General features: G+C 44.6%; 1 protein-coding gene across 1 annotated transcript; it reads right to left on the bottom strand.

Annotated features, from left to right (window-relative positions):
- Positions 1 to 479: 479 nt before the first annotated feature.
- Positions 480 to 27289, bottom strand: ABTB1 (ankyrin repeat and BTB domain containing 1). The gene is made up of 12 exons (XM_056501136.1): positions 27078 to 27289; positions 25758 to 25820; positions 24631 to 24686; positions 23476 to 23620; positions 21434 to 21593; positions 20556 to 20601; positions 19441 to 19557; positions 14659 to 14774; positions 9363 to 9461; positions 8634 to 8801; positions 5666 to 5866; positions 480 to 3919 (listed from the first exon to the last, which is right to left on the bottom strand). The coding sequence occupies exons 1-12, from the start codon at positions 27131 to 27133 to the stop codon at positions 3713 to 3715; spliced, it is 1434 nt and encodes a 477-aa protein (XP_056357111.1). The 5' UTR covers positions 27134 to 27289; the 3' UTR covers positions 480 to 3712.
- Positions 27290 to 27431: the final 142 nt, after the last annotated feature.

The following is a 27431-nucleotide window of genomic DNA, read 5'->3' as shown; positions in this document are numbered from 1 at the left end:
CAGCAGTCACTGTTTCAGAGAAACTGTCACTGTTTCAGGCTTCTGATTGGAGTGCACTGAACAAGTCAGAGTAGTTAAGTACAAAAGCTGAAAAATTTTCATCCTTGGATATAATGGACAGTCCTCAATGACAGGGGCACAAGATGACAAGAAGAAAGGGAAAGACAACTTACCCTTAGCAACAGCCCACAGCAATTTTCCAAGACAAGCATCCCTCCCCTGACAAACAACCATGGCAGAGACCAACCTGTGCCATGGTGCTGCTAAAGAAAGGGAATAATCTTGGAGAAAGGAGACAATAAAAACAAGTTAGTGCTTTACTCACCTGCTCTATCAGGACTGTACACACTGCTTGGAAGCCACACAGTGCAGAGCCAGTCCTTGGCCTGAGTATAGAAAATGAAGGAGCCCACAGAGCCCTTTCAAAACTAAAGCCATGCTGATGTTGTGTCAGCAACAGAGACCACAGCCAGTGCAGATATAGTGAAATAGACTATTTTATTGCTGCACACATGCTTACACATTTCTTCTTAAATATAATGTCGCTCTAGTAAATTTTACAATCTTCTTGATTCAGCAAGTGGGTAGTAGTAAATAAAAAGGACAGAGGTAACAAAACACAGAAAAGACACTGGCAACAGAAGAAAAATCAGAAGGTTTTTATTTTGTGATAAAATTATTTGCAGCAAGAATAAAGTGAATTCAAATCTAAGTTTTGTCTTGGGCTCATCTTAATTAGAGAGCTTGCCTGCATGTTGACCATCTGCTTCTGCATGCTTTTGGATAGCCCTATTTTGCCAAAAGGGATGGGGGGAGTTAAAGGATCCCAAGTAATTGGACAATCTGACAGGCCTCACAGATGTGACCACTAAGTGCAAGCAGACAGATGAGGCATTTGCTTGGAAGCCCACGTGGACTTGCACTGCTGAGGAGGCAGATCAAAAGGCCACACTGACCTTTTCTCCCATATGTACAACTGCAGCCTCACTTGCTCCACACTTAAGGACACAGGAATGGAATTATTCAAGAGCAGCCATATGGAAAATGCTTCCCAGCACTGCTGCTCCTCCTCTGCCTTCCTCCTGCTTTGCCCACTGCCAATGTCCATTTGCTTTAGCAGCTGAGGCATCTGCAGAGAAAAGCATTAGCACATTCCTTGATAATCCTGCTTCTGCATCTCGCTCAGTACAGGCAGAAGGCAAAGGCCATGTCCTGTTCTCTGGTGGCTCTGTGCAAGCCTCAAGGGCTGTCACAACCACTGCTGTGGAAAGTCAGCTGCTAAGATGTCAGAAGCAGAGGAGGAGAAGAGATGTGATAAACTAAGCATCCTGCTAATGTTCAGTGTTATCTTCAGACATATACAGAGGAGAAATATAGGGGAACTGAGCCAGCTGAGTTAAGCTGCTAGTTTCTGTAGCAGATTCTCATAAGCCTGGACACTCCACTCAGCAAGAAAACAAGCAGTTCGCCTTCCACTCTACTTTCTCCAAAATATATGGGACTTGATATTAAAGCTTCCTCAATAGCCCTTCACCCTCTTCAAGTTCATGGAAACACCTTAATCAGTTGTGCTGGGCTCTTTGGTGGTCCTGTCAAAGACACACTAAGCTTAGAGATGGAGAAGGAGGTACATTCCACAAATTACACAAGAAATGCACAGCTCCTCTCCATGTCACTGTCCAAACAGCAGCACACTCCTGCTGCTTCCTGCTTCCATGCAACACTCCTGTGGAGGGACACATCCCCCACCCTCACCCAAATATGACTGCAGAAGCAAACCACAACTCCTTGCACTTCTTCACAAGGGTTTTCAAACAGAATTGAAGCACAGGCTGCTTGAATAGCCCTGCCACAACCATCCCCTGCCCGAGAGACTTGATCTGCAAGAGACACCACTTAAACCCAGATGACAAAGTACACAAGCATCTAGGGTTCAATTATATCAATGAACCTCATCCCTTCTCCCCACCACCCCCACCCCAGCTTCTGTTAAGTGCAACTCAATCCTGACACACAATTTTGCCAAAGTCTGGCTTTCCCCAAGCACAGTGGCCAAAGCCCAGAGTCCCCTCCTCAAAACAGAGTGCAGCCTCCTTAGTGCAGGTGGTGCCCAGAGCCTGCCCATGTACCTGCCAACAGCTTCAGTGCAGGAGAGGCACAGACAGTGAGGCTGCAGCTATCAGTCTCTCACCTGGTGAGATTAGCAAAGAAGAAAAACCCATCCTCCCAATACATCCACACCTGAAGCAAGTCCCTACCAAACAACAGATCTCCAAACCACCACTATTACAGAAAACAACACCCTGAAGCTGCAGGGGATCCTTGCCCAGTTCTCACATCATATAATAAAAGCACACCTGGCACAGTATATTTCCATCTCTTGCCTCAGCAAGCGACCAAAATGTATTGTATCCTGTGCAGGATCAGCATGTGCTTCACTCAATGCCTCTTCTCCCTACCAAAGCACAGCATGGGAAAGCATGGTCTGCACCCTGGGGACCTGAGGATCTCTCAGTGCACCATTCCAGAGATGTACAGCTCCAAGGGCAGCCTGTTTGGCAAGGCAAGCTTTATGTAGGGTTATCACCTGCTGATTAGTGCCAAGGAGAAGGAACACCATCACCCTCATTAAGAATCCAGGCAGACAGTATGAGATAACCTGACCTACTGCAGAATACAAATTCAAAAACATTCATTAGTACAAACAGTGAATTTCCTGGAGAACAATGAAGCTAAAAGGCTCAAGGCTGAGCAAAGTCAGAAGGTCGTAGAGTGGGACAGCAGCCCTGTGAGGGAACCAAAAGGCCCCTTTCCTTTTAAGAAAGGTTTCCAGTGACCCCTCTTCCCAGACCCACCAGCAAGTCAGCCTTGCCCTACCACAATGGACAAAAATAAAGGGAAAAGTGTTATTTCCAAAAAGATGTTTCTGTCCCTTCTTAAAAAGGGCTGCTCTCACTTCTTTTGTGCATTGAAAGCTACTGCTTTCTAAGAATGGAAGGATTCTGGTCTCTACTGTATTCTAAAAGATGCTTGTTCAGAAAGCAAAGATTTAAATTCTGAGCACATCAAAGCAATGAAAAGCTAGGGAAGACCTGGAAATCACTTTTTTTGGTTTTTTCCATCTAAGTACTAAAACAGCAGGTGAAGACATGCCTTCCACATAGCCAAGTACCTCTCTTCCCCATTAGGGAAGCACTGGCCAGTTTTGCCAGCCTTATAACACTGACAGTGACAGTGCTGACCTCCTTTCCCATATACTTATTAAGACTTTAATCCAGTTTCCTTCCTCTGCTGCTGGTAATTCAACAAATATTCTGGCATGAGCCAGTTTCAGAAGTGTGTGATTGTACCACAGAATGGGATGGGTTCTAACCCCAGGCAGCAGGAAGTCCCCAGAACAGCTCCCTTACCATTCCTAACTGCTCAGTCTCCTCTCCACAGTGTATTGTACAAAGGAGCAGCTACCGGCTTAGGCTGAGCTTTGGAGCTACTTCTGAAAGGAGAAACAAAAAAAAAACAAAGTAAAACCAAACACAAACCAAAAATGCAAATGTCCAGACACAAATAAATTAAAAAGAAACCATGCCTGAAGGTGAATGGGAAGGAGGACAAAGAATGGGAAGTGGGACGTTCAGACTCAGATGTTCTTGCACCCTGAGCCAATGCAGTGAGGGCTGTGCAGGCTGCACATGGCAGGCAGGGTTTGCACACATCAGCACTCGAGCCCTATACTGGCCAGGAGGTTTTCTAGAGCTTCAAGTTTCTGGTTGGCTTCCTCAATGGCACTGTAAGTCTGCACGTTGCTGGTGATGTGGAAGCGGATGTCATCGACCAGGGGGATGGAGTCAGTCTCCTGCCGCTCCTCCACGGCCTCTGCGTTCTCCTTCACAGCAGCTGCAAACTCCTCCAACTCCACCAGCTGCACCAGAAGGACAAGACAACCATCAGGAAGACAACAAGACAGGTAAAAGAGATGCAAAGCATTGGGATGATGGTCTCAGCCACTGTTAAAGGATCCCACAGCAAAGAAAGGAAAGCTAGGGTACATGGAGACCCAAATCGTCCTACAGACACCATGTGGAGATGCATCCTGCCACCCATCCAAAGGAGACAGCAATACTCCAACCATGAACAGTCTCAACTGAAGGCAATCTGCACCTCCAACAATGCCCTGTAACAGCCTCTAACTAAGCATCCCTCTGTGTGTGCACAGGCACACACACAATATTCCCCCCAAAAAGGCTCCCTGGCAGGAACCAGGAGATGTTGCCAGACACTTTTGGGCAATGCCTTCTAGCAGAGAAGCCAATGGGTGCTTGTGCCCACTTCAGAACCAGCAGCCACAAATGACTGTCCTCCCTTGACTCAGCCCCACCACCACCAGCAAGGCAGCTGCTCTGCTCTGCACTCAACCTGACAGAATTGGGTCACCCATGAATGATTCTGCATCAGGTTCCCAGGAATAGGGGTGAGCTGAGAGGTGAGAGGCAGCTTCCATCTGTCTACAATACTGAACTGTGCCTGGGCACAGCAGGTTGCTGAGCCCTGCTCTGCTACCACACTGCCAAAATCTCTCCCTGCTGCCATCAGTGCATCTCCACAGGATGCTGGCAACCACTGATGTCTGAACATCAGCTGGGGTGGCTCTGTCTGTACCAACACCCTTAAGAAGACATACTGCCAATGCTGGGTTCAAGGACTCCCACTCAAGCTAGAGAATGGGGAACATGCAAGCAAAGCCCTATTCTGATCATTACTTGGGATATTCACCATCTTTTAAATGCTTTTTCAGAAGCCAGAATCTGGGTACATGCTGATGTGCCTGTCATTCCCACGCTATACACTGAACAAAGTAACAGCCCCAGAACCATTTCCTTAGTTGTTTTCTCATGTCAAAAATAATTTCACACCTTTCAAGCTGCAGGTGAAAATGTTACGTTCCCATGTGAACTGCACAAGCCATTTATAAAGATCTGTCTCAGCATAAAAACCCTTCATAGGCTCTAGTTTATCCTTCCATATGGCAACTTTCTCCAAGAGTCCTGAGACTAAGCTATAATCACTCAGGATAACACTTAAATTGAGCCCCATAAGGAAAACTTCAGTGTTAAATTCATTACTTCTTGCTGTTCAACAGCAAATTATCCACTGAGCAAACCCCTACTATTTGATGTGTCATCCTGGAGTTGATTAGAGGTCACACTGATTTCTCCTGTCTAGAGCACTATGCCAGGAAGAATTTCCCCCAGCAAACACCAAAAAACATTTCCTGCACAGAGCTCCCCTACACTCCCCTTTGGCTTTTCTAGGTTGCAGCTGGTGTATTCAGGCAACACCATGGCTACTTGGGCACGGTAGCTGAAAGTTCAGTGAAAATCACCTGCCCCTGGTGCTTGCAATGCTTTTTGGGCAACGTTTTCACCCCACATTCAACAGGGATGTGCTAGCTAGGGACCAAAATCTGGCTAAGTGTGATGACACCAGGTACTGCCACACTCCTCCTCCTCCATCCTAACTCACCATGTGCTTTGCTACTTAACTGCTGCTCATTTTCCAGAAGCACATTAATCCAGAGAGGATGACCATTAACTACAGACCAAAGTACAGCCATTCAATCTGCTGTCTCTAGGGCTCAGATACACTGCCCTGGGGAGTGTTTCAGTACCTTCTCGATGATCTTGGCCATGTACTCTGTGCACTGGTCCTCCAGTCGGGTCAGCTGGAACAGCTTTGCAATCCTCCAGATGTTGATGATGTTGTCCTCGTCGAGGATCTGCGCCAGGGTCCTGCCACAGAGGCGCTTCAGCCCGGGCAGCAGGTACATGTCTGCCACACACAGCACGTCATAGGCGTTCTCTGGAGACAGCTGGCAGGGCACAGGGGAGTTACTGCCCACTCCTAAGCACCCTGCTTGTCACTGGCAAGCTAATGTGCTGTTTGACCCATTACTGGGCAAGTGCTGACCATGGAGAGACAGGAGCTCTGTCTTTGAGGCTGCATCTCCCACTCAGTTACCATAGAGGAATTTAAAGGGCAGCATGGAGTTGGCCATGCTGCAGGTAACCCCTCTAGCTAAGCACAGGGCAGTGCTGAAACACCCAAGTGCACCTGGCTGCTAAAAAATGTTCAGTGAGACAGTGACCGGTTGTTTTTACCAGACATAAGCCAAGAGACAAACAAAGAGGACAGCAGGACTGAGAACCTTCTCCCCACATTTTTTCTCCCATTTTATACTGCTGGACTCCCATTTTGTGAAAAATATGCAAAATTCTCTTAAGAGCCAGCACAACCTCCCCGGCACAGGGAGTACACTCAAGGACAGAAAACTCAACACAAAATAAACTGTAGGTGAGGTCCAACTGGGTGAGAACACATTTTGCACATCAAATACTAGTGGAGTTCTAACATGTGTTAAGAATGGACTGAATTAATGGACCAGATGCTCAAACTTAAACTGTTGTGAATGGCCTTTAACATTTTAAGGCTCTTGAGCAAGAGAACAACCTTCCATTGCCTCTTCCCCCAAGCTGGGCAAATCCTATTTTTGTCAGCCACCTGCGTCACTAACCTGGAACCAGAGTCTTTCTCTGTTCCTGCTAATGTAAACTGCAAAAAGCTCAGTTACCCAGATCCATTGTAACAGTGGATCTGCAGGACACTGCATGCCCTGGCTGTGGAGGAGGGAAGGGCTCTTGCATTTAGAGACAAAGCCACACTAGCCTGGATGGATGGAATGATAACTGGTGCAGCCTGACCCACTCTGCTCATAACCAGTGAGCAGCAAACACACTGCTGTGCACATCTGCATGTGTGGTTGTTCACCCTGACAACTGCAAAGAGCTCATTATTTCTTCCCCACAGCTGTCTGCACCTGTGCTTGGAGACAGCTACCAGCAAGTGATCCAGCTGTGTAACACCCTGCAGCAGCTGGGCAAAAGAATGCAAGAAGTAGGAGAGCCATACCATGAGGGCTATGTATGTACATGGCGTAACAAAGCCCTTGGAATTATTAATCAAGTGCTGCTTTGTCCCTTCATAAGCTGCAGAAACCTCAGGAGCTGGAGGTGTTTGAGCCAGTAGTACTGATGGCTGCAGCTCCCAACTGCTTCATCAAGGACAAACCTGGCAAATGTTCCTCCAAGAACTGCCCTCAAGCCTAAAGTATTCTGATCAGAAACTTGTCTTTGTGCCTGGAACCCTTTATGTCCTCTGCACACACCCTTCCCCATAACTGCAAACACTGTCACTACTGCACAGCAGAGAGACACCTTAAGTCCTTTGCAAAGAAAAACACGGAATTTAGAGTGCTGACACTTGGCCGGAGAAACACAGGACAGGGAGAACACCCCATGTGTAAATGTGGAACTTGGGCTACATTCCTGTCTTCCTGACCATTTTTTTTGGTAGTGTCTCATGCCAGATGAAGTCTCTGCAGAAGCTCACATCTTGGCTGCTTGGTTTGAAACTCAAGCACCATTCTGCACATGAAATATATGAATAAGATTCTTACAATTCCTAAACATTGTTGTTGGTCTGTCCTCCTGACCTAAGCCCAGACAGAGCAGCTGAGGCACTCCTTGGAAAGGAACAGCTGCTTGGGAAACATCATCATGAGGAGGGCAGACTGGAGAAGTGCAAAGGAAAGGGTCAGGCTGCAGTGCAAGGGAACAAGGTCAGGAGGATCTTCAGGCAGCTTCTTTCCCCCCCTGCCTGCCCTTTTAGCAAGTGGTTGAGGGAAAAGTGCAGGCAAGTGAAGGATCAGCTCTCTGGCACACCAGTAGCAATCCTGCCCTTGCTGCCTGCCAAACACATCTCTCCTCACTGCTACCCAGAGGTGAACAGATCAGCAGAAACAAGGTCACAGCTGTCTGCACCCTCTGTATGTGGCACCTAATCCAGAGCACAAACACTGCTTGGGGGAAGTGACACTGGCAGGTGCAGCAGCATCTCCAGTCACTGCCCTGATGGCAGAATGTGTTCTTGGATCTTGCAGTGAGACCTGCTGAAAGCATCTGCCATAAAACCAAAGCAGGAAGTGAATTAAACACTGAGATTTGCTGCATCTTCCACTAGGCTGAAAACTAAGTGGGTTAGGGCTATTTTGTTACTGCCTGTGGTACTGAGCACAGCAAGGCACTGGTCTCCCAGTGGAACCTTTGCCCATCCCAGTAATAAATAACAGTGGAAATAATGACTTGCTACAAATGGAAAAGTAGGCTATGATGTCAAGAGTAAACAAGCAGAATCTCTCAACCTATCCAAACCTCCAAATGTGTTCAATCTGCCATCTACTGGCAGATGCTTCCCTTATCTTTCCACAGAGCCCAAGAGGGAAAGCTGTAAAAGCCCTATTTTTATCATGTCAATAAACAGCATGCAACCTAATCTCCAGATTCTTATGTGGGATAAAAGACTAGGGATTTGCTTCCTGAACATCATGCACATGAACTACAACCCTGCCTGGCTAACAGCACATCCCAGTATGTGGGCTCCTGAAACAAAAGTGAAGTAGCAGAGTAGGTCAGTGAAATTCAAGAATATACACACACACCCTGCTCCAGATTTAGAAAAATACTGCTGAGAACACCTCAGAGCTCACAAGCACTCAAGGAAGGACCAATGGCTGGTCTCACCTCTGTATCATCACTGTAGATGTAGTAGAGGACCCGGATGAAGATGTCTTCTGAGATGTTGTGCAGAGTCACCACAGGGATGCTGGGCTGTGTCTGTAGCTCCTCACTCTCACTGAAATGATCTTCAAGGAGGGCTTTGAAATAATCACTGCGACCACAGAAAAATGCCTGGAGAGGGATGAAAAACCAAAACACTGACATCTTGCTCACTGCACCAAACCAAAAGGCACTAGCAACCAGCTGTCGGAGTAGCTCAAAGATATTTCAAAAGTTCAGACTCTGAAACTTTGATTTTCCCTGCATTTTGAAGCTGTATCTCCAATATTTTTCCAGACCTTATTCTATCATGCCTACCCCCAGAACCACAAACACAAATGGTAAACCCAAGAGATTTGAAATTAGCATGGCACTAGGGCAGGACCTTGAGTTGAGGCTGGATCTCAAAATTCATTCTTACTGCTGATTAAACATTCCCCTCTCCATACTGAACTCATAAGCCAGCAGCAGCAGATTTTGCAGCTCTGAATGCTGTAGCTGATTTATAAATTTATCTCCATACCTCTGCAAGAAAGGCAGCTTTGCTGCTTTGTTAAATGCTTTAAATGCAGTTTTCCAGCTGAATCAATGCTGCTTCTGCAGACTACATCCAGCACAGGAGGAGTGGGGGACACAAGTAGACTAGATTCATGGCAAAAAGGGAGGAGAAGGAAGCACAGCACAAGCACATACCTTATGGCACAAGAAATTGTAATCCTCCACCCGGAAACACACGTCAGGACAGCTGTTGAAGTTGTCAGTGCTATCAAACGGCAACTCCCCAAATCCAACCTAGGAAGAGACACCAGAAAACCCCTCCTTTAACATTCCTGCTTGAAGCATGCTCAGGTTCCCAAGTTCAGACTTCTGTTTTCCCAAAAAATGCCGTCCCTCTACTCCCTCAGCACAGTGCAAAGCACCAGAGATGTTCTGAACACAGATTCCAATATCAGGAAATAAAGAACTTGCACTGCTTATAAGAGATATTCCTGGTACACGTTACAGTTGCCTCCTTTATCCATGGTAATTTCCTGACTCTCCATACCCCTTTGGAAAGTGTCTCTCTGCTATCTAAGAAGGCAGATAACCAGATGGAAGTAAAGTTTACTTCAGTTTAGGACCAGCCTTTTACTGGGTACATGTAATAACATATAGATTACATCCATGTATACACCAGTTTGAAATGGTTTGGCTACAATTATTGCCTCACTTGAATAATCCAAAATTGCTAAAGCACATTTTAGATTTTTGATTTGATTTGCAGCCAAAGCTAGTGTTGTTGCAGTATTAATACTCAAGTGAATTATTTTAACAACACACCTCCACCCAATCCCACATGCCAACAATGACAGCACACACCAAAAAAAAACCCTGTTTGCCTTATGTTATTTTAAAGTGACACTTTCAAATATTTTCTCTTTCACCTTATTCTATATACAGTGTAATTCAACTGCCAAAAAAAAAAAAAAAAAAAAAAAAAAGTTCACATTCACAGTATGCAGCCAAGATAATCCTTGGAAACAAAAGTTCCTCCTGGTTCTTGCTTTCCATATACATGTCCCTGAGGTACCTAGGATAAGCAGTTTATTCCTGCTGTCTTTCATCCAGGAAAATGACATCCCAAATTTGCACCCAGGAAAAACCTGGGCAGACAATAAAGATCAGACTCACAATAGCAGACTGTCCATTTCCAACCCACCTGCCTCCAACCAGACTTCCAGCTCTTCTGAGGAGCCAGATGACTCCTCCCTGCTGAGCTAAACAAAGACACAGACTGGAACACACTGGGTGGGAGCTCTCAGGCAGTGAGGTTTCTCACAAAACATGTTCTCAGATGTGGCAAGGCACCAAGCTGGCAAAAGCTCACACCACCACTGACCATGGCAATCTGGACCCATCTCCCATGCTCTTTGTCCACAGCAACACTGGGAAGCTTCTGATTCCTAATCACAGGAGAAGCCCAGTGATGCAAGTCATGCCCATGGCTGTTGCAGTAATGCTGGCTCTCCATAGCCCCTCTCTCCTGCAGTCCAGCTCCACTGAGCAGCTCCTGTTCCAGAAGAGATGCAGTAATTCAAGGAATGTTGCCCACCTGATCTATCACCTGCTTTTCATATAGCTGCACAAAGGGCACCACTTTATCAAGATGAAAGGAAATTGTCCCATTTGTAGGCTCCCCAGGCTGCTATTTTACTGCTATCCACGTCTCATATTTCAAGGCTTTGGTTCTTGGTCCATGGTCTGTGGATCTGCACCCTCACTCTGTGGCAATGTATTACAAACACCAGTATCATGATGGAACTGCCTGCTCTGTTTGCATTGCTGTTCTCCCCCCCTCCATGCCCACAGCTTCCTTGACCTCTTCTACAAATTCTGACATAAATCTGAAAGCTACAGATTTGCAGGCACGTCATAGGTAAAACAAACCTAGAAACAAACTTTGCCAAGATGCCACTCTGTGGCACAGGAATTTTAACTGAGATAAACATCACATCTCCTATGTGCATCTCTTCCTTATTCTCCTTTTATTGTCCAAAGGTAAATCTCTAAAATGAGTCCATCCCTCTGGAATAGATATGGGAGTTTTATTTGTCTCAGAGTTTGTCTCCTGAATTATAAATTCCTCTGGGCTCAATTTCCTGCTTGTAGCCTTGCCTGGTCCCCAATCTGCTGCTCAGGTTTACAAGGCTATTTTCAATTCCTGCTACAAAAGCAGGTTCACATCTTTGTTTCTCCTATTCAGCATGAAGTGGCTTTGCAGAATTTTCCCTTTTACTCCCCTTTCAAGTCTCTACCACTTCTACTCTCCTCCCTTGTCATGCTTGAGGAATCTAATCTCCTTTCCAGGATCTTCCTGCAGAAAATTGGCTTATTCCTCCTACCACCCCTATTCATACAACCTCCTTCACGGGCCTCTGTCCAGGCAAAGCACAGCTGCCAAAGTCAAGTATTCTGCCCAGGGAGCACAACACAGTCCAGCCTACAAAGTGCAAATACATTCACAATAACTCAATCACTATATAGAAATACTCTGAATACTTTCAATCTCCACCATCACATGTGGAACACCAAGTCTTTGCTGCTACAAATTTTCTATCAGAGCTTAAATAGAAATGTTGCTGGAGGCAAAAACATACGAAACAAATCAGCGGCAGCAATTTGTACTTTGGCCAGATTATCTCAGCGAGAAAATTGTAAATAAATTACAACACAAAATACAGGGGCTGGTGATCCAAGAGAAGATTGGCAGCTCACAGCCAGATGCAAGTGGATTGGATACAAAAAACCCCTAAACTGGAAACACATTGCAAATATTTCAGTCAATCTGCCTCTGCCAAAGGGGCAAAGCAAAGCACAGGAGTCATAGCCATGGACAAGCCCAGTACACAGGTGTAGACAGACAAGATGGAACCCATCTACTTGTTTCAAACTGTTCTTCCTCTGCATTACAAGATCTAGTTTTACCCCCAAAATAGCAAATGGTCTCTTTTTTGCAGCCACACTGCATATCAATACGGATGGAAAGAACAGTATTTATCTCATGTCAAGCTCTGACTTCATCTTGGTTTGGAAGGTAAGATCTCAGTTAAAAGGTAACTGAAAAGCACTTACAAGGAAACCATGTGCCTACAGTGTCATACACTGGAAGCCCTGGAGTCTATAACTCAGAGGTCACCCAGCAGACATGAAATGAAGAACCAGGCAGACAGTGGGAAGCCACATGGTTTTTTGCAGTTGCCTTGCCTGTCATGGTATTTCACTAAAATCTGGCACTGCTAAATTTTATTGCAACAAACTGAGGAAGCAGCTGCTGTGGACAGAAAAATCCTGCCCATTAGTACTATAAAACAAAAAAGAGACAACAACCACACTTGAAAAAGAAAACATTATGGGGGGGGGGGGGGGGAAGGGCTTTCAAGCACAAACAGAAAAGAGAAACAAGGTACCAGAATTATAAATACGTTTGAGATTTCAAAGAATAGATAGTTCTCAGTCTAGAAAATAATAATGAGCTGTGATTGGATGTCAAACATTCATTATTGTTCAAGTTCATTTAAGATACCACTAACCATGAAATTGGAATGCATGAAGTTTCACACATCATTCAAGTATCAAAGACATTACATGTAAATTGTTTGTTTGTACTGAAACAGAAAGCTGAATACAATCCCATTTCATGTAATATGGCATTACATGACGTGCAGCAGCTCAAACTGTTTCTAGCCAAATTCTGGGAATGCTGGCTTTTATCCAGAAGGCAAATACCTATTTTGTTCTGCATAGGCTAGAAAAAAAACATAATGTATGTTTCTCTTCAGAACACAGATGTCTGTGTGTGACTACTCAGTTGCTCCTGACATTTTAGGTTACATAGTTTGTATTCTATTCCTTGTACGGCAGCAAACCCTGCAAGAATGAGGATGTGCAATGCCTCTGTCCCAGAACAAAGATGCCTAATTAATGGAATTTAGCAATTTGAAAACATTAGAGTAAGAGATAAATGACAAACAAACAAAAATGAACAAACAAAAAGTACCTAGAGAGAGAAAAATGGGAATATTTTAGAATTTATCAGGCTTAAACAAAGCACCCACAGTTGTGCATGGCACACGAATTCCCTAAAGGGCAGGTGTGTGTGCCTATGCCCTCTTCACTTGTACAGCTGTAATAACTGTAATGCTGCCTTCAATCCACTCTATGAACACAGCAAGAACACCACAGCTCAAAATTCACAGCACTGTCAGATGATTATACTATCCCATGTTTCTTCCTTTCCTTCCAGTTCCTATTCTATATGAAAGAATTAAGAAGGGAAGTGTTTCTAACTCTAGAACAACTTAACAGGAGTATACCATCTAATTCTGGAAACAAGCAAACAGGAAGTACTCTTTTTATTTGTGAAGTGACATAAAATATATGTCAATGTCACAATGTTTTGGGGTCCATGATGCTTTTTTTAATTCCTGGGAAGATAATCTGAAGTTTACATATAGTATCACCTCCCTTTAAAGTCTGCAAACATACAGAAAAGCATACTGAAACTCACAAAAAAAATCTAGTTATGTGCAGGTTACACAGGAGAGATTTCTGAACTGGTAGTTGTAAACTTGATGGAGGAAAAAACCTCCCTCTATAGTGAAATATACCTGAAAAAGGCAGCACAAAACATGTTGACTTATTAAGGCTAGAAACATTATCCATGTACACACACACTCTGCACCAGGCAGATCTATTTGGCAGAAGACAGAAATAGAAAAGGCAATAAAACTTTGCTCTGTCACTCAGTCATACAACCTCTGGGCACAGCAGCCACCTAAAATGAGTCTACATTATTAAACACAGTTGGTATAAGAAAGAGGACAAAAAAAAAAGGACATACCTAAGACCAAAATGAATCTGCTAATATTACAGAAAGCACCAGATGCAGAACAATGAAGACAACTAATAGTTATCCTGTTCTGCAAGTGGGAGAGAAGATCTGAGGGACAAGACATAGTTGGGAAAAGCAGATTTATTGCCAATCAAGTTAAATTCTCTTCAGAGGGACTCACATTTCTGCTGGAAACATTTTCAGGGTTTGGAAGCATCTCTCTATTGCAGTGTGTCAGTTCCTAGCAAGCAAGCCCAGCAAGCCATCCTCCACCTAGATATCCCTTTGGGTACCAATGCCTGCTGCTACAGCATTTTAATTCTCAACAAGGATGGCAAAGAAGAGTTGGTGGCCTTGTCCCATTGTATTGAATGGGGAAATCCCCTCCAACCACATGGAAAAGGTTTTATTTACCAAGATCCCTGCAGGGAGGAATACCCAAGGGGAAAGAGCACTGACAGCCTCATTAGACAATTTTACAGCATCTCCAAGCAATAAAAGCCTTTCAGCACTTGGAGGAAACAAGCAAGCACTGGAGTCTACAGAGCAAAGATGTGAGTGGACACAGGTGAGCAGACACCCAGCCCCCAGAGCCCAGGAGGTAGAAGTGCTCCCTACCCGCAGTTCAGGCGGCAGGGCGCAGTCTGCCAGGAGAGCCAGATCTTCCTGCAGCCGGCAGTTACCTGCGGGCTCAATCGTCAGCACTTTCACACAGGTCCCTGGCTTGGAAGAGACTGGAAGAAGCAAAAAAACAAAAGAGCAGAGATGCCTGAATTCCTCTGCAAATATTCTCTCCCATTTAGATAAAAGAAAGGCCAGGAAAACTAGAGTTATTGCTGTTCAGCTCTTACTGCAAAACTCACACAATTCTTCTATGCACACACACATCCAGCACCCCTCAGTGCAGCCAGTGAGCAGGGCTAGAAGGAGATGCATGTATTCTTGTCTCTCCTCAAACCTCCACCTAATTCCTTATGCTGAAATATCAACTGTGGGAAACAAAGTTATCACAAGCATATTTCAAGCCCAACTTGCTCTTTGGAATCCATGTCAACAGTTACAGTTAAGGACCATGGATCAGGCTGCCTTGATGCCTGTAGAAGCCACTCACACACTGCCTTCCCCAACCACCCCTACAGCTGACAGTGTCACCTAAGGTAAAGCCCATGCCAGGGAGTTTTTTAAATTAATCTGCTTCCATGCCTCTCTGCTCTGTCATGTGCTTTCACTGGCTCCCATTTCAGCTGTGCTATCCTGATTTCACTGCAGGGAACAAAGGGATTTATTCTTGTTTAGCCAGTAAGTTCAGCAGGTATGAGTCTGTCCTCTACTCTCCATCTATAGATCATTAAAGCACAAAAATCCCTAAATACCCAGACTCCTGCCATGTGCCTCAATTAACCATCACTACCATCAGAGCTCAAACCGACCATTCAGAGACAATAATTTCATTTGCCTTTTTCAGACCTAGTGTCTTATCAGCCTACAAAATAAAACAGCCCACTAATGGGAAAGCAAAACACATGATGATACTTTAGTGGTCTTGCTATGACCAAAGCTGTTGTGGAGCTCACAAAGACAACCCTAACTTCAAACGAGTGGTAGCCCAAAGCAGACCCACTATGATATGATGCACTGCCAGCACCGCCTTTCCTGTTTCTGATTACCTTGCTCCACCACCTCAGCTTACCACCTGAGGTTTGTTCCCAGGTCAGCATGGTTTGGGGGAAGAACTGGAGCACATAAGACATTCAAGGGTCCCTGGCATACAAGGAAGCATGTGAAAAAAGATAGAGCACCACTGGAAAATTGTGGTGAGGAAACCTTAAGATACTGTTGGGAGCCAGAAAGACACAGAGTTAACTCCAAAGCATTCAGAGGAATTTCTGACAGGTATGATTCACCACATTAAAACCCCTCACAGGTGAATCACGCCACCTTGAGACCTCATTTCTCCTGACATTTTGCACAGCATTACATGAGCTCCATCAGATGACTCCACTGGGTCGTGGGCGAAACAAGACCATGATGTGCCACAAAACAAGATCTCCATCCCCTCCTCCACATCACTGCTGCACCCTTCAAACATGCCACCACTGTACCTCTCCATAGGCCCATATCCCAAAAAGATTTCTGGACAGGGAAGGATAATCTACCAGTACAAAACAGTCAGGTACCATGATTGCTACACACAAAGCTCACCAGCAAGGAGACAGGCTGCCCTATTAGCACAAAATACTGCCCTCATAGATGACTTCCAGGGTAAATAAGCTAAGAGGAGGCCAGCACCAACACAAACCAGACTGAGTACATTTTCTCAAAAAGTCCTGGTCACTTACACATCAGCATGAGAGAAAGAAATTTCTTACTTTGCAATTAGAAATTCTTCAAGGCAAAGAGAAACATTAGCATTTCTGTAGTACTTATTGTAACAGTCACCAGGCTCTGTAAGTGTTAATAGACTCAGCAAGTTTTATATAGTAGTCAAGGCAAAGAGTTCTTCTCTTGGGATCCACAGAGTATCTTTCCCAGTGACATAAAAGAGCAGTGATTTTTTTCTGAGAAGCAAATCTATTCAGACACTGCATCTCTCAAATCCAAGGGCACAGCATTTGTCATCACTTGAAAATCTTTCCTAACAGAGAAAATAAAAATCAAAGTTGTGAAATAGGAATAAACTGCTGGCTGCCAGCAAGCAGCACGGACCATGAAAGAGGAATGCAAGATGAATGGAGGGGTTTCTGAAAAAAGCAATTTAAACAATGGAAGGAGCTGAAGGGAATAACCAAACTGTGATTGAGGTTGAGACTGGGTTTCTTCCCAGTCTAGCACAGCTGTATAGCACTGAACATCACCTACCCATGTACCAACTGCCTTACTTTTCCTGCTCAATACTTCTTTGCAGTCTTCTGGTTAAACTGAGCCAATGTACCACAAAACATAAGAGCCACAAATAAACCACACTAAACTTCCAAAATCTTCAAAATTATGCCACACTCAGATGCATCTTCTTCTCAATGGCATAATTAGCTATAACCACAGATTCTGTACATCCAGTGTGTTTGCTACAAAGGTAAGCATCTCAAACCTTGCTCTCACCTTTTTAGCCCTAACACTTGCTGAAGTAACTGCAGAACATTTATTTTCTAATACACACACTTCCAATGGAAGGATTATGGCTTAATCTGGACAAATTGTTTGAGCTCTTCCAAACACGGTGAAATAATTTTTTCTTGTTATAGCCACAGATTACACACAGGAGAAAATACACAAACATTCACATCCAAATATATCTCAGGTGCAACAGAAGGCACTGGGTCATCCTATTCCTGTACTACTTTCTGTGCATGCCAAGATATTAAGTGCTTTTGAAATACTGATTAACTCTAGATAATGAGATTGCACACACTGTAATTATCCAGTGGAGCTGCAGAGGCTCGAGTTCATCTTGTTTTCTTCTTTCAACTTCATAATACAGATGCAATACATGACCCTGCTCTGCAGACCTGAATCACATATCTGTTCCACAGCATACACTTGAAACAGGGAGAGGTTCCTAAAACACTCAAAGAAACAGACATGCTTTGTCAAGTGCCAGACATGATGTGGTCTAAAATCCTTCAAATTTTTTAACTTCTATAACTCTTGATTCTGCCTTTCTGCAGAATCAAGTTTTCCTGGCTTCCACATGAGATTTAAGAAACAAATTTTTAACAGTTGTTCTATTTGTTTGAATCCAACCTGTCATAAATCAAAAACCAAGACCAGTACTTCCAGTGCTTTAAATCACCCATTGATAGCCTTTTGTCAGGCCTCAAAACTGAAGAGCTATTCCCTCCCCAAAGAACACAGAAATTAAATTATTTGTCCAGAGCCATTATATTTTCAAGTGGTGCCTTTATCTAAAACCTGCAACTAACCTGAAATTTTACTTCATTATTTTCCATTTGAAAACCCACCAAGTCAGCTTTTTCTGCAGTTCCCAAATTTAAGCACCTTCTTTTCCTTCCACAACATAATATGAGATTTTAACTAAATTAATTAAGGTGGAATGTCTCAGCTAGATCCTGGGAGAGAAGGATGAAAAGGAAAAAATGGATCTCTGGCATCTCACCAAATTACTCTGATATCAAAAGATGACACAAAATAATTCTCTTACCTGATTTCTGAGTAGCTTTTATTTTATATTCATTTCCACTCTCCTTTTCCACCCCTTATTTAATACAAACTGATACCCTACAGTTTTTGTAGACACCAGGAAGTGCACTTCTAATCTCTTCAGGTCAATGTTTACATTTGTGTTTACATAGCAGAAGTAAGACCTGTGACACAGCTTCCACAAGGACTTGCACCCTGGTCTACATGAGAACAGATGTATGGTAATCTTGTACCCCAACACCACCAAACAACTGCACATGTGCAAAGAGAGACCTGCACATGGTAACAGCTTCCATGTGAGTTGTAGATGAGGAATTTCTTGAGCCAGAAGTATCCTATCAATTATGTCCTGCAACTTCAGGAGGCTGAATAATCACAACTTGTATTAAAAACAAAAAGGTGGAACAGCTACACCCCTGCCTCTTAGATCAAGGAAGAAGATCCTATTGACTTTAAACCATAGACTGGAGTCTCTTCTCAAATCAAAATTAGGCTCATTAAAGTAAAGGAGTTAGCTCAGGGCACAGAATTAGAATCAGAAGCTTTCAGCTTGAAGGTTTTGTTATCTGGTAATTTTTTCTGCTTCGTGACTAACGCACTTGAGCTGTTCTGATCATTCTTCATGTGTCCCTTAGCTTGAGCTAAGGAGATGAATGATAAACTCCAACTGCTGATCTTCATACAATAAGCTTTGGATAACAAAAAGTCCTTAAATAGAGGATTGTTTCATTTAAAGTTTGGCACATCCATGTGTTACTAATATACACATGCTTTCAGAAATACTTCTCTGCTTTTAAAAAAAAGTGTTACATCTCCCTCTACACCCGTTTTGGGCCAATTATCAACCATTTACTTTGGTTAGGGGTTAGATAAATGCAGAAAATTACTTCTAACTGTAGATATTTTAACTTTCTGGGGATTTAAACAAGCTCCCTGCTGGAAGGCACTTCCCAATATATACTCCACCACGCTCAATTGAATGTCTGGCAACCATAGCAAAGTCCTGCTGCCATGGCTGCTCTACTATAAAGAAAGCATTCAATATAAATAATAAATATGTGTGTGTCAGAAACTACTACAGCTGCCCTACAGAAAGGCCATGACTTAAAACTATCACACAAACATGGAAATTCCATTCTGGAAGCTCCAAGGACACCATGAAAGATCCACCATCACACTTCCCTGCTTCTCCCTGAAAGGGCACACAGGCACAGCAGAGACAACAGCAAGTCAAATGCTTACCAAATTCATAAACTTTTTTACATTTGGTCTCCAAATCATCGATGAGGTCCTGCAGCCGACACTGCTTGGCCAACCTCTTGCAATCACTGACATATTCTACGTCAATATCCAGACGACCTGTCAAGAAGAAATGCAGTCAGATCTCTTAATCCACAGGATTTAGGTATAAAAATAGCAAAAAATAAAGTCTGAAGACTTAATAGCACAAAAATGTAATAATTAGATACACTGCCTCACTTTTCAGCATCCACTTACAACTCAGTGCCAGAAGCTAAGACTTGGTATGCCACCACCACCCACCACAGTTTGGCCTTTAAATCACATTTTCACTTTCCAGGGTTTACCCTAATAGCTTCATTCAAGAGTCCAAAGACCAAACAGGCTATATAAAACACGTCTAATTCTCTCAGAAAATCAAAAAACAGCAGCACAACAGCAGCAGGCATGACTGTCACCATTGACTATCTGGCTTTGGGTAAGAATAGACCTTAGGCTCACAAGTTTTCTTCCCAGGATCTTTTACAATCACTGAAAATGCGCCAAGGGACATTTCTGAACTCACTGGATTGGAAAAGCAGAGCCTTGAAGACAATGTTAATTTCTGGCACCACCTCCTGGCCTGAGATAGTTCAGCATTTAGCATGCCTACAATACAATACTGGGCATTTTCACAGAAAGTTTAGGATCAACTTCTGTTCAGAAAAAATACTAGAAAGTCTAAGTATTCAGCACACACTGCTCAGGTCTGCCAAACTGGAAATGTCCTACATGAGAAACTGGCTTTTCACCACCTTAGGAGGCTGTTACACCAGATGACAGATTTTACTTCCTTAAGTTAAAAATACAGTCTCCAAATCCATCCAATCAACCTACCTAAGCTGATTTTGGTTTTAACTGACTGTATAATTACTGACAGGACAACAACTTGCAGAAGGTACAAACCTCTTGGAAGAGCTGGTGATTGTTCACATTCTCCTTTTCTGCCAGCAGAGAGGATTTGTTGGCAACTCAAGCACCCAAACACTGCTGAGTGCAAGCCTGTGCCACTCAGTGCAGAGGCACAGACAGCTGCCCACCAGCCATACAAACAAACACCACAGGGTAAGGTCATTTACCTGTGTACAGATACTGCAGAAGAGCACCAAAAGCTGCTGGGTTAATCTAAAACAAAACATGAGAAAGTTACATTTGGAATCACCATGAATTTAACAGTAACATGAATGAAACACAATCATGAACAAGTAATAAAAAAACTCCCTAAGTAAGAACTTGCACACTGCACATGATTTCCTTGTTCCTCACACAACTAATGCTGCCACTCCATCTGGCTTACACAGCCCCTTACTGTTTCAACTGACACTAATCCCTCAGGTACCTCAGGGGATAGGACCTGACTAATGGAGGAACTCAAGAGACATGGCTGTAATACAGACTGCAAAATCCAGGCTTTTACTGATCATAAACATTTCCACATCTTCCTAACTATAGAGGAAAGACATTTTTGTACAAAGAGAGAAGAGTGTCCTGAGAAATTGGAATTATGTTTGTCACAAGAAGATTTGCACTGCCAGGGTCAAGTTACAGAAATGTGTGCCAGAGTATTGATGGTTAATGGATGGAATGCAAAGGCAACAAAAGGGACTCAATTAGTGCCAATTATGGAGGATGTCTTCACCACAGACCACCTGTCCACCAGGAATTAGACAGACTCAATTCATCCTAGAGAGGGGTCATGATGCAGCTAGCAGATGGTAACAGCTACATGCTACTGCAATTAATTATGTTTGAGTCCATGACAGAGGAAACAAAGGCAAGATATGCAATCTAGAGCCTTTTGTTATCTGAGAAAGATGCAATTTTACTGCATAAAGTGCCTCCACAAGCCCTTCTCCGCAGCTAGGGTCATACTGAGCCCCAGGAGCTAATCACTCACTTCCTCACCCAGCTGGAACAGCAAAAGAAAGGAAAGAACTGGAAGCACAGCCTTGCTCACCAGTGGGTGCTTCAACACTATCATGTTTTTGCCCTTCCATTTGGTCTCAAACATCTCTGCAAAGTAGGCGCTGCGAGCGCTGAGGATGCAGCGGTGGGCACAGAAGGATTTGCCATGAACGATGAAAACAATGTCACTCTGGTACCCCTGCTCCAGCAACCTGTGAGGAACAGAGAGCAAGGAAACTCACTGCAGGATGAAAAAGGGAAGAATGGAGTAGTGCTAGTGGGGAACATGGCACAATTAGGTCTAAATGAACATATATTCCAGGCATTGCAGTCTCTCCCTGCCCAGCAGGAAGGTCAGCATGGGGGCTGGTACTTCACATACTGCAGTGGGATTTCTGACTCCCTTCCACAACTCAAAGTAGTTTTGTTGGTGCAACAGGGAGGTTGGAGAATGAAATCTTCCTGCCTTAGGTGAACACCTGAACACCAGGAACAGATTTTAAAGTGGAAATAGTTGCCCCCAAGCACATCTTCAAAAGTGAATATTGCAAAATGACACATTTTCAAAAAGAACTACCCTGCTACAAAGTAAGATGCAACTTTCCTGCTCTCTGGCCACTAACAGTGTGTGCACTTTAACCATGCAACAAATAGGGGAGGACTTGATGTCACCCACCCTCAGAAGAAGGAAGGATGTGACAAACATGAAATGCTGACAATTACCACATCAGAGGTGAAGCCTTGTTTATGCCTGCATGCCCATACATTCATTTTTCAAAAGGGAAAAACCAAAACTGCTACTTCTAGATTTTACAGCAACCATCACCAGTATTTTCTAATGCCCATCACTCCTTGCATATATATCCTCACAAACATCCTCAAGCAGTCAAATCAGGTGGACATCAAGCATCATACTCCTTCTAGAGAGCTGGACCAGTGCATAGAAAGGTGTGCAGTCACACACAGAGATGTTTTCACTCCTGAATGCTAATCTCAATCTCCTGCCACTAGAACACCCTTCCTTCTAAGTGCCTTGCCCCAGACCAAACAGAAGCATTGTTTTTTTACTTTTTGCCCCTCTACTGTTACTTTTTGTTTCAATTTTAACACAAGGTCTGCTTGAATGAGAAGAAGACACCAGCACATTTTAGCTTTCGTGTATACTCAGCCCTGCACCATCGGAGCCACAGTAACCAGGGCAGTAATAAATCACCCTGCAAAATTCGACTTCCCTGGAATACAGAATCTGCTTTTTCTCAAATAAATGAGTTTCCTTCCTCCCCTCTTTTACTACAGCTTCAGAAATTAGGACACTGTAGTACTGGGAAGATTGTCAGATTTTTCTAGGACTTATTAACATTCTGGTTTCAAAGATATTAAAAAAAAAAAAACACAACAAGGTTTTAACATTTGTAAGTCAGACCAATGGGAAGTAAAAATGAAAAAAACCCCAAATCACACAGAGCAAGTCTGTAGTAACATCAGAATTACCAAGGTAGAGACAGCAAGAAGAAAAGCTTGAAATTAGTCCTTTACTCCTGAGAAAGTCAGGTTGCCACTCAAGCTCTAGTACAATGTAGGACAGGCAACTTTTAGAAGTATCTTTACACACTTTAATAATGAAAAAGAAAGAATTGGGCAATGTCACTTTGAGTGACATTTTGAGTCAGTGTGAGGCTTCCTAAAGTGCTCTATCTCACAAATGAGAACATTTTATAAGTGTTGAAAATTTCAGCTTGCAAACTATAGTAGCTTCAGGCCTAAAACTTAATTTCAGTTGACATACTATCCTACATTGTTGATGTGGTTTTAATGATCTGATTTTGGTTCAACAGTCAAGGATGATGGCTTAGTGCTTCTGCCTTATAAAAACCAGCTTTCTGTTGACTCTAGAGTCTGTACCCAACTCACTGGAGTCTATGCACACACATACTTGGAGATCACCCCTCAGGGCACAGAGGAACATCCCTTAGGAAGCTCTACACACCCAGGAATGAGGGAGGGTACTCATGAGCTGCCTTTCAGAGCTGCCCTGAACAGAGAGCTGAAGATGCAGAAGAGCTCAGGAAGGATGATGGGGTGCTCTGCACATACCGCTGCAGGAAGACATCGTAGTAATCCCTCTTCATGCACTTGGCCGTGATCTGCTTGTACTCCTTCAGCAGCCGGCGGATGGCATCGCTCAGGGCTCCGTACAGACAACGCTCTCCATCAAAAGTGTTTGCCTCACACTTTGCTCCTGTGAAACAACCACAGGCACAGCCCAGCAGGCAGTTAGATCCTCCTCCAGTGTCCCCAAATGGTCACTAAACAAGTGTGACCTCTGTCTGCTGACATGTTCCACTGATGAGCATATTGACAAAATGTATACAACCTAAAGCTGCTTTCCCACAGACAAATCCCTCTCTGAGGAAGTCAGACTTGTTTGAACTGACTTGTGTAAAAAGCCTCTCAATCACAGCTCCAGCAGTGTTCTGGGAAGACAAATCTCACTGTACAGAGTGCAATCATTTCTTGGACTGTTAAGAGCTCCTCCTAAAATGTATTTCTGCTTTGTGTAAGACAGGAGATGCCTCTTTAGGTTAGAATCTGCTAGAAATTTGGAGGGCATTTGCATTTTCCTATTTAGAATTACACAAGTGGTTGATTAAAATGCTGGGAATGCAGTAGAAAACCAAACCTTTTGAGACATGACTCCACACTCTGGTTCCTCTGGCAAAACTCTACTAGTATCTAGGGGAATCTGGGTGCTGAGAACAAAATGGGCAGGCACTTAGCCTGAAGAATTGGTCTTGCTTTGTTGGAGATTAGCAAAATCCCTTGCATTTCACCTTGAAGTCCTGCTTACAAAGCCAGGCTATCAGCAGAGTACAAGACAGTTTTACACAGTCAATTCTTCCTATGAAGTACAACTCTTAGATCAGCATATTCCCAAAACCATTGCACCCTCACAAAACACCAGCTGTGATTTCAGACACATGCTGCCTTAAGCCATCACAGACAGCTTCCCTTTCTGTGCATTTTCAAGCTTTCAAGCAAATCAAGAAATTTCAAGCAATTTCAAGAAGCAAATTCAAGCAGGAAATGGCCTGCAAAAGAGACCATGAAAGTGTGTGCAGGGCTCCCTCTGTAGCCTGAGATCACTGATCAGATGGTTGGTTGTAACAGAAGTAGTTTCCACAAGGGACAGCTAGAAGGACATACAATCCCAAAGGACCAGAGAAAGACACTGCACCCACTTTTGCTCACCATTGGCTAGAAGATAACGTACAAGCTCCTCATGTCCACACAGACAGGCGTAATACCTGACAATAATGAGAGAGAGAAAATTAGAGATGCAGTAGGAAGCAAATTCCAGTGTTTTGGCACATCACCACACACAGATCACAGCACTGAGCATCCCTGAGAAGCTTAGGAGACAATTCCTCATAGGAGTGAGGAATCACCAAATAGCACAGAAGCCTGATCCCAGCAACAGACTAAGCAGGATCTGTTCCCAGCAATCCCAGGCACTGCAAGGAGATCTCAAGGTGCCAGTCTGGGTTCAGCATCTTCTGCTGCACCACCAGCTGCCAAATCCATCCTCATTTTAATGGAGATCATTTCATGGCTACTCAGCAGTCCACTGAATTCTCAAAAACACTCCTTGCTCCTTCTGTTCTCAGTCTGACTGCCACACACTATGCCAAGGAAGGAACAGCACCCACACTAGATGTACAGCAAATCCACCCCCCAAAGTTCTACTTCAATGAGTTTTGTTTTCACTTTCACAGTCTCACCTTTTCATAATTCTCTTTCACAAGGACCTCAAATTGTCCTACAAACTAGGAGAATCCTGTAACATGCATTGCAGCAGCCAAATGTTAGTCTACCTTTACTCTGGGAAGTTATTCTGTACTCTAAATATATTGTAGATGTCTAAGTGTGCTTTGGAATTGTGGGGAAGCAATAAGCTCACAGCACATCCCTCAGCACCTCCAGGGGTATTCTTCATTACCTACTGCCAGACAGACTGTGATCCCACAGTACCTTGGCATTTTACCAGGCCAAGCTTTCACCTGAAAAAACATGCTAGAATGTCATGGTGGGGGAAAAGCCTCATCTAGCCAAGAGCAGATGCTTAATCCAGGTAATTTGGTGAACAAAACCCCCAGTTCTCAGCATCACTACAGCAAGCCCCAGTCAAACTGGGAGACAAAGACACATTTAGCACAGCACCCACAGGGAAGAGAAGCAGAACTATGTAGCCAAAGCTCAAAAAAAGCAGAACCTGAGACATTTTGTAACAGTGCTCATAGCTGCTGATGCAGACAGAGTAAAGGAGCTCTGCAGGCCCTACCCCCCACCCAGCCAGTGCTCCAGGCTGCAGCACTCACAGGGGTGTACTGTCCCACTTATCACGGACATTAATTTCCACATCTCGCTGCTCAAGAAGGTATCTGGAAGAAAGGGAGAGAGCAAAGTTATAACTTCATGCAGCTACTCACTTAGTCACATTCTCCTCTTTCAGAAGACATAACTTCAAGTTCACATAGTAACTTCCAAAGATATGACAGGATCCTGCACTGGACTTGGGGAACTGACAGCTATGGCTGAAGGGGCATCAGCCAAATCTTCAACCCAAAGAATGGTGCTCCACAGCATGGCCTGGCAGCTCCCTTCAATTTTAAGTGGTGCACATGGGGAAAGAGGGTAATCACACACATCTCTATGGGGCAGCAATCTCAAAAGAAGCCTGAGTACTTCTGAGACTAGCTGTCTCAAACTTCAGGCTCCCCTGATCACATTCAACATACCAAGCACTCAGCTCCTTTCTACTCAGTCCCATGTGGTCAATTTGTCCCCCCTGCTCTGACAGCACTCTCAGAATCCAACTCCTCCACCATTACCTCTGTAAGGCCATCCCTCAGACCCCTCCTTCTACAGAAAACCTGCAATTTACTGCTTGCAAGGATTTAATCTAGCACAACCACAACAGATAACAATGTTCTCCAGACCTTACCTATCTGTACACTTACCCTTCACTAGTAAGCACCTTGAAACAGAGGTTGCTTTGATTATCTGGCATATCACACATTAAGAGATGGAAGAATCAAGTAGGATAAAAGGGAGAAGAACAGTTTTAGACTCAAACCATGAGATGCAGGAAAAAAGCCTGCTGTAAACCCTAGACCTTGCATTCACCCTGCAGACAACAAGCCCGTCTACCTCCTGATCCAAAATCACTGCAGTTAGGCAGTGCAGCTTTGAGATGAGGAAGGAAACTTGACCTGAAATTTTAGCATCCCCCTATTTCTCAGAGATACTCCCACAGTCCCCAGCACAAGGTATCTATAAACATTCCCATGACGATGGCGTCCCAGGGATCAAGCAAATACCGTTTCAGACGGTGAAGCAACAGCAGCTGGAGAGGAGCCTTGTGCAAGGCAATTGGCACAGGCAGCACCCACACCCAGGAGCACGCAGGGACCGGCGGGCACACACCGGGACCGGGCACACCCCACCCGAGCCTCGGCACGGACCGGCGCACACCCAGCCGCGTTTGTGACCGCGAAACAAACTGCGGAAGCACCCCGGGAGCTGGTGCCCTGGGGAGGCCGGGACGAGCTCCAGGTGGGCACGGCCCGGCGGGGCCCGGTGACAGCGCGGTTAAAGGCAGCGGCGAGCGCGAGGGACCCGCTCCCGGCCCAGCTCACCGCACGCGGCTCACGTCGCCCTTCTTGCAGCTGGTGAACAGGTCGCTGGTGTCCATGGCCGGGCCAGGCCGCGGGGCGGCGGCGCCGCATTGACGCGGAGAGAGGAGCAGCGGCCGCAGGCCGGGCCGGGCCGAGGGGCAGCGGCGGCGGCGGCAGCGGCAGCGGCAGCGGCGGGCGCTGTAAACACGGCGGAGGCACCGCCCGCCCGGGCCCGCAGCTCCCGCAGCGCCCCCTGCGGCCCGGAGGAACAACTGCGGCAGCGCCGGGCGGGGCCTGCGGGCGGGCTCGGGGAAACGGAATGGTCTGGGATAAACTGGAACAAACCCGGGGAATAGTCTGGAACCGGAGCTCGGG

The sequence above is a fragment of the Oenanthe melanoleuca genome, chromosome 12, assembly GCF_029582105.1.
Source record: "Oenanthe melanoleuca isolate GR-GAL-2019-014 chromosome 12, OMel1.0, whole genome shotgun sequence".
Lineage (NCBI taxonomy): Eukaryota > Metazoa > Chordata > Aves > Passeriformes > Muscicapidae > Oenanthe > Oenanthe melanoleuca.
Note: the sequence above shows the minus strand (reverse complement) of the source record. Positions and strands in the feature narration are given on the sequence as shown.

Excerpts from the sequence above, each read along its gene's own strand:
- ABTB1 (XM_056501136.1), bottom strand. The coding sequence starts at position 27,133 with ATGGACACCAGCGACCTGTTCACCAGCTGCAAGAAGGGCGACGTGAGC. Across the intron at positions 24,687-25,757 it reads AAGTGGGACAGTACACCCCT|GTATTACGCCTGTCTGTGTG; the intron begins GTGAGTGCTGCA and ends CATTATTGTCAG. Across the intron at positions 14,775-19,440 it reads TAAAAAAGTTTATGAATTTG|TCTCTTCCAAGCCAGGGACC; the intron begins GTAAGCATTTGA and ends TGCTTCTTCCAG.